The following is a 10,805-nucleotide window of genomic DNA, read 5'->3' on the forward strand; positions in this document are numbered from 1 at the left end:
CCCCCCCCCCCCCCCAAAACAAAAAAACACCTCTATGTGTATCAGGGAACAGGTATCAAAGTGTAGTTTGGAACTCAGGGCTGTGGTTTCCTGTGAGGGTGTGATACTGAAGTAAGGATACAGTCACTGGGATATTTGGCCTTTATCAGCCAGAAATGGTTTTAAATTTGAGACAAAGGTGTGGGCTGTGGTTGTCTTGCTTTAAGCTTAACTGATATTCAGGAGTTAAACTGCTAAAGGGAAGCACTGCTACCTGGGAACACAATGACACTGTCCTGTTGGGGTGTGTGGTGCCTGACTTTAGGAACAGTGTGTAAATTGTCACTTCCACTGATTACCCTGTATTGTCAGAGGGGTTTTGGAACTGACCAGTTTGTTTTGGCATTACTCTGTCTTTGCCTTAAACCGTAATTTAACTTTTCTTTGTTTTCTTATAATAAGAAAATCTTTTCCAGCATTAATCTTTAGTATTTGAGCTCTTAATCCCTTTGGGAGAAGATTACAAAATTGTGAAGTGTCATTAGGTGTGAACAACAGCCTCTACTATGTATTATTTTGGACATATGTTGTAGCTGTGGAAGGGGTAGATTATACAACACCTTCTCTCTCAGTGCCTGGCTTAAACTGGTTCCATCAATGTGACTTTTTTTGAGCACAGAAATGACTCAAATATTTAAAGATACAGAAAAATAACTCATTAGCACTGGATGGCTTTTTGCATGACACATTTCAGTTGAATCATGCATGGACCAGAATTTGATTTCTCAAACATAGGCAAGAGGAAGGTGCATTTGGGGAATGAATGGATTGATTACAACTGAATCATCTGCTGAATTTTAACTGTTAGGATTTTCTTCCTTTCTTGGTATGATTTTTTGCACTGCTCTGAAGCAATGAAATTGTTTTGCGGGGTTCTAAATAGGTGGTGGGAAACACTGGAGATAACTCTTATTTCCCCCTTCCTGTTTGTGAAGAGTCAAGCATGTTTCCTGGCATGCCAGGTGGGGCCTCCTGCCCCTGCTGCTGGGCATCCCACTGCAGGGCCTGCTGACAGTTCACAGCCCTTGTCCTTGTCATGTCACCTTCCTGGAATGAGTTCTTGGACACAATTCCTCCTACACACATGTTCAAGTATATGGTGGTTAAAATATTTAAAAAAATGTTTTGCTGGTATTTCTCATTTAAGTTTGTTCTTAGGAAGTTTATAACATTTTTTCTGAGTGTTTTCTTCAATTTTCAACTGAATCTTAAAGAAAATTATTTTTTCCCCCCTCCCCTTTGCTCTAAACCAGCCAAATCAGGTACTTTTTAACGTGGGGGGTAAGACAAGCACAGGGGTGGGACACTAGATCATTTTATTTCCCTGTTGATTATGGTTGTCTTGAGACCTGTGTTGCAGTACTACAACAATGTCATTTTGGGGCTGTATTTATAAATTTTGTGTTTGTGTGTCTAGTGAGTGCCTGTTCATTTCAGGAGGGGTCATAGAGATTCAGGAGAGTTCATAGAGATGAACTATAATTGGTTATTATTTTTAATTTTCCTCTTTGTTCTAGGCATCAGAGCGAATGAAGATAGTGGATGTTATAGGAGAGAAGGTGTATCAAGATGGGGAACGTATCATTTCTCAGGTACTTGAAATCTAAACTTCTCTTTATCATTCTCCTTTTTTTTTTCTGTTTGGAATTGACTTGCAGAGTTCTATTACTTGGACCAACTTGGCATTTATTCTTTTAATATTTCTAATTTATTTAAACACTTCTTGAATGTTTGGGGAATGGACAGTATGTATTTTGCTGCAAATTTATTCTATTACTTTAGCTTCTGGGTATGTCTTCTCTCATCTATGTTTTATAAGTAGTCTTTGCATGGATTCAAGATGAGTGTGCCTTCAGAAGCTGAGATTAAATGTCTATGCAGTTTTCCATGAAATCCCCCATCTAGAGTTTTCCTAGGCCCCTATGACCAGAAAAAACAAGGAGTCACTAGCTCTAAGAAACTGTCAGGGTTAATTGAAACCATTGTTTTTCCTTGTGCTTTCCTGAGGTATTTCAGTGGTGTGGTCTGGCTTCAGTTGACATCCTTTGGTGGCTGGTGAATGTTTTGTCTGCTGCAGTAGATCAAGGCCAGGGAAGTGGAACATGAAGCTGGATGAACTCAAGCTATAACTATGTGATTTTTTTTTTTGGCTGTGACACAAATAACTTTTTGGAACACTGTTACTGATGAAATATTGTAATTTTGCATCAAGTTTAGCTGTGGGTTGCTGTGTTGTAAAAGTGCTCTAGTTCAAGTAGAAGTTAATGCAAGAAAGGCTTACCTGAAACTGCAGATTTGGTTACAACGTTGTTCTTGTTGTATAGACAGAATACGACTCCTTGATAGTGTCTTGAATAATTGATCTTAATTATCTTGAATGTCAGATAACTGAATATAGGAAACAGGTTTGCTGATAACTGTCAAATTACTTCACTCCAAAAATATCCTCAGTTTTTAAAGTTGAAACTCTTGTTGCTTGAGACCCTGAGAAAAGTGAACTCTCAGCAAAATCAGAGCTTATAAATCAGTCTCAAAACTGGGAATTCACACCATCAGTGATCCAATTACACAATTGATTTTCATCTTTTTTAATAACTGAATTAAGGACAAAGATGTAATTATCCTTAAAAGGGGAATTAATAGTTTGGGTAGGTCTGGGTGATGGTAATACACTGTTAGAGACGATGGAATTCTGTGCTTGGAAAAGATATGATAACTCTTACGTTACACCAGTTGCATCAATACCAGGAACTTCTTTTCTCTTGTGAGTAGTTTTACATTTTAATTACCTTTCTGGAATTTGACCCTTCAGTTAAGGGCAGTAAGCTTTAAAGCACTTGAAAATTGTTAGTAGTGTTATGAGGGTGTCTCCCACTCAGTTCGTTTCCATTCTTTTTAAAAACAAAGTACTCTTTCAGTAGTTACTCTTTCAGAAGTTATCATAGAGCATTAGTTCATGCTGTGATAGTTGGCAACGGTGAATGAAAAGTTTGCACTGGATGACTTATGACCATCCCCAGGAAGCTTAGCTAAAGGCCTAATTTTTTCTATAACTCCATGTTTAAATCTTACATCATCTTCTCCCAGCCCATATTTCATACTCCAGTCACAACCATTTCTCTCCATCCTTCCCATCACATTTATCTCCTTGACCACTTGACTTAATGTCAGATTTCTCTCTCTCCTCACTTTGTTTCAGGTTTTTCTGCTGAGCTGCTCCTGTTCCCTTATCAGTCCCTTTTCCAGCCTTTGTCTCCCTGAAGCCTTTAGTCCCTTTGCTTTTGGTTTGTAGCAGGAGGCATGTTGCAGATCTCCACTCTGACTTCCAGCCCTATGCCAGGCCCACAGGGGCAAATACAGAGGGAAAGTCCTTTCTGTCACAGATAAAACTTTAAAATTATAAAGTGCTGGTGAAGCTCTCCAGAGCAGATGTAAACTGGGATCACTTGAGGATTTGACACATGATGAGGTTGAGAGAGATGTGAAAAATGTTCCAGAACCTCTCACAGGATGACAGAAGAGTTGAGGTTGGGAGGGACCCCTGGAAGTCACCTTGTCCAACCCCTCTGCTTAAGCAGGGCCACGGAGAGTTTAATGGTGCTAAAACCCTGTTTTATTAAAATTTGCTTCTGGAATTTCTAGGTTCTGCTTAGTTTCACTGACTATTGCCTACTTCCATTGGGATCAGAAGATTTGCATTTAAGTGATTTTGCTATATATCATCAATCTCCTTTGTGTTTTCCTTTTCTCCTGCCCTCTTACTCAATGATGTGCACTAATAGTTCCTTCCCTGTGGGCTCCTCTGGTGTATTACCCAACCAGTCACCTTTTAATGTTAAGAATCTGAGTGTTTGTCAATTCTAGCAGATTTCTGCAGAAGACATAGTTCAAAGTGAATGCATTAATACCATTTATGCATACTTTCACAGTCAAGTAAAAAAGAATTTATTTTACCTTTTCTTCTTCACAGGGCGACAAAGCAGACTGTTTTTACATTGTAGAATCTGGAGAAGTAAAAATCTTGATTAAAAGCAAGGTGAGATCAAATTGAGTGATTAGGCTTTGTATTAATCAATCCCTGATTTGACTGATTAATACAAGAGATGTGAAAAAGTCCACCCTGAGTTATTTTAACATATATTTATTATGTTGATCATCATTATTCATGTGATGTAGGTTGTAAACTCCCATATCCGTTCTGAAGCAGCCAGAAGTCATTTTACTGAATTGCAAAGGTCTTTTGCTTCTGTCTGCTGCTCTGCAAGCTAACCTGATACATTCTCCCTGGCCTTAAGGTTGGAGATGAAACTTTTCTTCCATGATTATAGAAGATTGCACATTACAAAACGTGGGGTCTGTTATCTCTAGTGACACACTAGATGTTGGCATTTGAATGGATCTCTGTACAGTCTGAAGCAGCCAGGGGAACAGCCTGTGGTGCATGATAAAGCCTGTGTTAGGCTAGGTAACAGCAGTTCCCAAAGCTGTAGCAGTAGATACCTGCCAGTCTCAAAACTTGTGGGCTGGCACGTGTTTTTCTTACCAAGCTTCCAATTGAACATGTTGTTGAGGTGTTCCACCATGACTTGGGAGCAGCTAGGTTAAAGACCTGAAACCAAGGAGCTGTTGTACATGTGTAAAGTATCTGGGATTAACTGCAGCCTTGTACAAGGACAGAACTGTGTGCAAATAATGAAACTGCACTGTTTGACAGACTATGACGAGTAAAGAAGCTAATCAAGAAGTGGAGATTGCCCGGTGTCACAGAGGGCAGTATTTTGGAGAGCTTGCACTTGTTACCAACAAACCGAGAGCAGCCTCTGCCTATGCTGTTGGGGAGGTCAAATGTTTAGGTAAGCAGATGGTCTATGTTTGTAGTCATCCTTTTCTGTTCTTTGCTTGTGTCATGGTCTGTGCTTGAGTGAGCAGCCATTCAAAACCCAGCAACTGTTTGGTAATTGGCAGTCAGATTCCAGAAGCCAGGAGCATGGGCTGGAGTGGAGCTCCAAGTGGAAGTTGCTTCCTCATGGCAGATTCTCTATTTTCTCTGTGTGTGGCCTGTACTTGTCACACATAGCCTTTAGGTCATCTTTTAATATCACTGTGGGGTGTATTTGGCTTCTGTATTTATCCTTGAGATCAAGTTTCTATTTCATTAATCTTGTTTCTCCAAATAACAGTACAGAGGGAAATCAGAAATGTGATTTCTGTTTCTGTTGAATGAGGTTTCTGTTGAAGCCTCAGCCCTAAGTGGGTTCAACTGAAGGTCTGTGTTCTGAATTCAAAAACCAGATTGGTATTTGGTATCCTTTTTGACACAGTCTTGTTCTCACCTCTGTTCCATTACAGTCATGGATGTGCAAGCATTTGAGAGGTTGCTTGGACCCTGCATGGACATTATGAAGAGGAATATAACACATTACGAGGAGCAACTGGTGGCAATGTTTGGCTCTAGCATGGACCTGATGGATCCAGGGAATTAGGCACAGGGTACCTCAATGCCTTCTTAGTTCAAGACACAGAAAAGCCTCCTATCAGCAACACAACTCACAAGGACAACGGACACTACGGAACAGTTACTTCTGCTGTTTTCTTGGGCATTTTAGAAACCATAAACAAGTCTCAGCACAGATGGATTGCTCACTCCCTGCCTCCACTTTGCTGCTGATACTTCATTATTAGACCTAGATTAAAGATGATTCTAACCCTATGTTCACTTGGTTCAGAATGGCATCTGTCCAACAGTTCAAGTGCCTGATACGAAACCCAAAGTGTGCAAGATACAGAAGCCTCCTTCCTTCTGGATGTTACTGTTGGGATAAATTGTCCCATCAGATTCTGTAGTGGGAGGTTGCCTGTTCTGCAGAGGCGGCCTGTGGAATACAAGCCGTTTACAGGCTGATTTCCCTCATCTGATGCTTTCCTTACACAATGTCAAATTTGCTTTTAATTGTAGCATCTGGGTTTGAAGTTAAAGTATCAATGGAACCAATGAATAAGATGGCACTGAAGTTTTGGTCCACCTGCTGAAAGGAGCAGGTAATAAATATAGAGAGCTCTTTAAACCAAGTAAACTGAGCTGGGGACATGGGAGAGTCTGCTTAGCAACCAGATGCAGAAAATGTATTTTAAGTGTTTTCTGAGCAGCAAAGAAAATTGGTTTACTCTATGGTGTCCAACAAAGTGCAGTGGTTCAGATCAAATGGCCTGAAGGTGTCATAATTGTCATCTCCCCAAATTTGCTCCTTGTTCCTGACACTAAGTACATTTTATGGTGGTGAGATCACAATATATGACCTTCTCTTGCTTACAGAGATCCTTTATACTGCTACATTTCCCAGGGTGCAGTTGTTGACTGGGTCAGTTTTAAAGCTTTTTAAGGAGGTGAATGTTTTGTAATTTAAATGAAGACTACTTCTGCACTTGTTTGCAGGAGCTTCCCCTAGTCCTAACATTTCACAGTATTTTAACTTCATTAGACACTTGATTGCTTCCAAATATCACGTTGATTTGCCAAACTTTTCAAAAGTTGGCAACATTTGACTTTGTAAAGCAAATGTCTTTGCTAACTACGCAGTTGGTGTGTTTGAGGAGTCTTTTTGGTTTAGGTGATAACTAAGCTAATGATCTAAAATACCTGTTAAATTTGCAGCATTTATTAGGTAGATTCTGTTTCAATAGCTTTAAGGACCTTAATTGGCATATGGCTGAGATTTTATCAGGGTATTATCTAAATAAGAGTCAGACCATAAGAAGGACATTTTTATGGTGTACAAATAGAATATATATATTAAGACATTGAATTTGGAGGTAATAAATCTAGTAACCCTTTGAGTTTGCATTCTTCCACAGGTCATGCAAAACATACTGGTGTTTTATGGGGTTATAAAATTTTAATTGTGAATAGTAGTGTAACAGAACCTGCTCTTTTTATTCACGGCCATGTAAGCAAGAATGGAAGGATGCTAATCTTGAATTCCTGCTTTTAATTATTACAGTGGACATTTCTCTATGACATGAGATGCTTAGCATCACAGAGTTGGTTTCTGGACACTTTTTTCCCCATACTGGATGAGCTTCTCCCATTTCCTGCAATATGAGTAAGATGGAAAGTTGATAAATTTGAATGACTGTTGTCCAGTTACTGTAATTGCAGTCATATTTTTATATAATGCAAATGATTTGTAATGGACACCACTGAACTTGGTGTTTCCATATTATTAAAGTCCTGGTCGTGATGTCTAGTGGCTGTTCAAACTGCATGTATTTTAGAACAGTGAATTTCCCTTGCTTTCCTGGGCTGTTTCTTTGTCATAAATTACAGCCAAAGAAGCAGCAGGTACTTTTCACTCATGCTTCCAAGGTTTAACACCAAAGACAAAAATAATTGTTTTCATCACAGAATTTAAAAAACCAAACAAAACCCAAACCAAACCAACAACAAAAAAAAAAAGACTAAAAAAAAGAAAAAAACCACTCATCAGCTCCTTGCAGTGATAGCAGATACAACTTTAAGATACTTTGGGCTCCATGACAAAGGGTGTTTCTGAAGCCAGCTTGTGACTGTCCTGTGAAACAAACATGAACTGGTCTCTGAACCAGCCTGAGCTTCTGTGCTGCCTAAACTGTCATGTGAGCTAAAGAGAAACTTGCTGTGAATAATCACCAGCTGGCCTTTGTTGCTCCCAGGCAGAATATCCTCTCCTTTATCCAGAGGAGACTGGCAGGTTGGGCTGTCTTACAGATGGATTCTGGTTCTTAATGCCTTCGGTTCTGTGCAGGACAGGACTGTAACCTCAGCACAGGCAAACACAGGCAGTTGTTCCGAAGCTTAACCAAAAACCAGGCAAGGCTGATGTCAGATTCTTGAGATACTTCTTCCTGGAAGGCAGGATTTGATGGCTTCTAAAATTCAAAGGAAAAGATGAGAATATAAAATCAAAAGATTGGGATCCCATGTGAACAAGAACAAGCTTTTGAAATTTTACCTTTCTCTGGGCTCCCTGGAGCAATGGTATACTGGGCAGTGCCATCCTGCATCCAGGGTCCGTGCAGCATCATTCCATGGTGTAGAGAGGCAGCTGACTTGGAGCTGATCCATTTAAGAATGATAATGTGCAATGTGCCTGATTAGTTTAGTCTAGTTTAACCAGCCTGTTTGTACAGTTTTGGAGCATGAAGGTAGTGAAAGAAGCTTTGGTGAGATACTCAATATTGCCAGGAATCTGGTTAGAGCACCAGCAGTGAGCAAAATTGGGCCATGTGTGAGTGCTGATACCAAGTCCAGGGAGCGAGTACAGCACCTATCTGTGACCATCTGCCCCATCCCTGTATCTCAGCTCATTGCTTTACACTCTGTTCATTGCAGTTGTTACTGAGAATAAGCCCAGGTGTTTTGTTACCGCTCAGTGTTCAGTAAATCCGCCACAGAGTCTCTGAAATTGGCACTAAAGAGGGATTTAGTTTTTAATAAAACAACTCAGCAGCAAAGTGGGCACAGAGGATCATGTTCTCGGGGCTTAGAGGAAGACAAATCTCCTGTTTGTGATTCCCTGCTTGTGATTGTTGTGAAGTCAGTGAGAGGAGCTTTCAGTGGTTAAATATCCTGGCACCGGTATTTCTGTCTAATGTCACAGCACAGGTTTGACAATGTAAAAGAACAAAAAAGGGCAGAAGTGCTCTTTTCTTAGAAATAAAAGTGCAAAACTTAAAACTTTAAAAACAAAGTGCAATTTTGCACAGAGGGCAAAAAACCTCCGAAACCCCTTTGAATGTCACTTCCATTCTTTATTTTCCGTTGGCTGAAAGCAGACTCTTGTTCTTGACTTGTATTTGTAAACTAGTCTTGCCAAAATATAAACACATTGGGTTTTTTCACTTCAGATAATTTTTATTGTTACAGTTGTTGCTGATCATTTAACTTTTTTCAAACCATAAATTTTATTTCAAGAGGCCTTCCCTGTGGATTCCTCCTGGCGCTCTGCAGCACTACACTGCTATTTCAAGAGGCAAGAGAAAGTCACCTCACAGGAGACACTCAACACAGCTTAGCTGGCTGGAGCTAATAATGCGCTACTAATTTTCCTCTGTGGGGCAGGAGGGGAATTAAATTCTGCATAAAGTTGCTACCTCAAGGCTCCAAGTGCTTTTAAAGGTCTTTCACTTGGGAGAATTCAATAAGACAGTTCTTAAAATTGGTCTGTTCTTTTGAGTTAAATGTTTTTTTTAATTGATTCATTGAGGGACCCTTATTTTAATTCATTTTATTTTTACTACTTGATTCTCAAAGGATGAACAGCTGCGAAGTTTGGTTCTTGCACTGTAGTGTCGAACATGAAAGAAAAATATCTGCCATATAAACATATGGTTTTAACGAGTTAAACCACTCTGGGGTTCAGCTTCACTTTTGGTTAATAAAAAACTGACCTGTTGTGTCCAGCCTTCCTGTACAGTCCTGTGTGTGCTCGTTATTGACTCGCTGCAGCTGACACAACCCCCAGCCTTACAACAGTTCCCTGGATACACTTGGAATGCCTGAGTTCCTGTTGCCAGAGCCTCGTAGAGAGCAGCACTTGCCCTACTGCAATAACCAAAAGAGATTTTGTACAGCACCTGATCTCCAAGTTTTGCTGCTTGGTGATGAAATTTTACTAATATCCTAAAAGTAATACCAACTTCTGTAGGTACTGTTGGTCCCAATAAAACTGGCTGCTCTGATAAGTCTGCCAAATTATCGTAGAACTGATTTACTGAGCATTGCAATAACTGGTTCTCAGTTCCCCGGAGAAACACAGTATTCCTGAAGCTCTCGTGTTACCCTGCACTTACAGCTACTGAATTTTATGTGGCAAGCTGCCTTTTATTTAACCTAACTAACAATCTGAAAATTACTGTGGTACATGTGAAATCGAATTTGCTTTTGCTGAAGTTTTATTTCTGAATGTCCGGTGGTTTATGTCCTGTTTTTAAGTCAGCCCAGGAACGGAGTTCAGGTGGATTGTGGTGCTAAGCATGAGAAAGCTCATGCAGGACCTTTGCACAGACTGAGCTGTGTGAAGGTGCAGGCAAAAGGTGTCCTGTGAGTTGGGCCTTGACTCAAGCACGTCATCTGTCCATTGGGCTACTGCAGTGTTACCGTGCTGGTGTCGGTGCTAATTCCTGGATAAACCTTTTGGTAAAAGAAGGGAGATTCTCTGAATTTCTTTTGAGGATGTTAATTATTTCAGCAGAGCAAACGTACTTACATCCTTTCTGCTGTTTCTCTGGTAAGGATACATTTCACGCCAATCTTTAGATCAGGTACAAGCTACTAAAATTGTGCTATTTTATCATCTGAACAGCTGTTGACTGGTGAGGTGCAAAGACAGGCTGCCAGCGTCGTTCTGTGCACTTCTCGAGTTGTTTCAGCTGTGTGTCCTTGCAAAACCGAGGCTGGGGCAGCAGAGGCTCCTCAGTGTTTGTAACCTGGTGCCAGACAGCACCTTCAGCAGGCACTGCATCGGGACCAACACATTTATTTGGAGAAGCGAAGGAGCATCTCTGCGTGCCCGTCTCCAACAGCATGTTTGTGGTGCAGCGTGCCGTGTTTGCCTTAGTGAAGTTAAAAGCTTGCGTGCAGCACTTGGAAACACTATCTGTTCCCGCCGCTTCCCAGAGATTCGTCTCAGACTCAGACACTGCTCCCGCTCTCCTCCGTCTGCAGGGCTGTGCTCGGGTCGGTCACGGCGCGTTCGCTGCCGGGGGCCCCTGGCCCGGCGCTCGGCGGA

At 40.8% G+C, this 10,805-nt stretch overlaps 1 protein-coding gene across 1 annotated transcript in view; it reads left to right on the forward strand.

The window, feature by feature from the left end:
- PRKAR2A (protein kinase cAMP-dependent type II regulatory subunit alpha) overlaps positions 1-9,490 on the forward strand; it is a gene marked incomplete at its 5' end in the record, with an annotated part of 36,629 nt that extends 27,139 nt beyond the window's left edge. Inside the window, 4 exons of the mRNA XM_017732323.1 lie at positions 1,557-1,631; positions 4,010-4,075; positions 4,754-4,892; positions 5,389-9,490. Of these exons, the coding sequence (XP_017587812.1) occupies positions 1,557-1,631; positions 4,010-4,075; positions 4,754-4,892; positions 5,389-5,522 (414 nt within the window). The remainder of the gene's footprint in view (positions 1-1,556; positions 1,632-4,009; positions 4,076-4,753; positions 4,893-5,388) is intronic.
- Between the last annotated feature and the right edge of the window lie 1,315 nt (positions 9,491-10,805).

This window comes from Corvus brachyrhynchos, unplaced genomic scaffold (genome assembly GCF_000691975.1).
Source record: "Corvus brachyrhynchos isolate BGI_N302 unplaced genomic scaffold, ASM69197v1 scaffold4, whole genome shotgun sequence".
Taxonomy (NCBI): Eukaryota; Metazoa; Chordata; class Aves; order Passeriformes; family Corvidae; genus Corvus; species Corvus brachyrhynchos.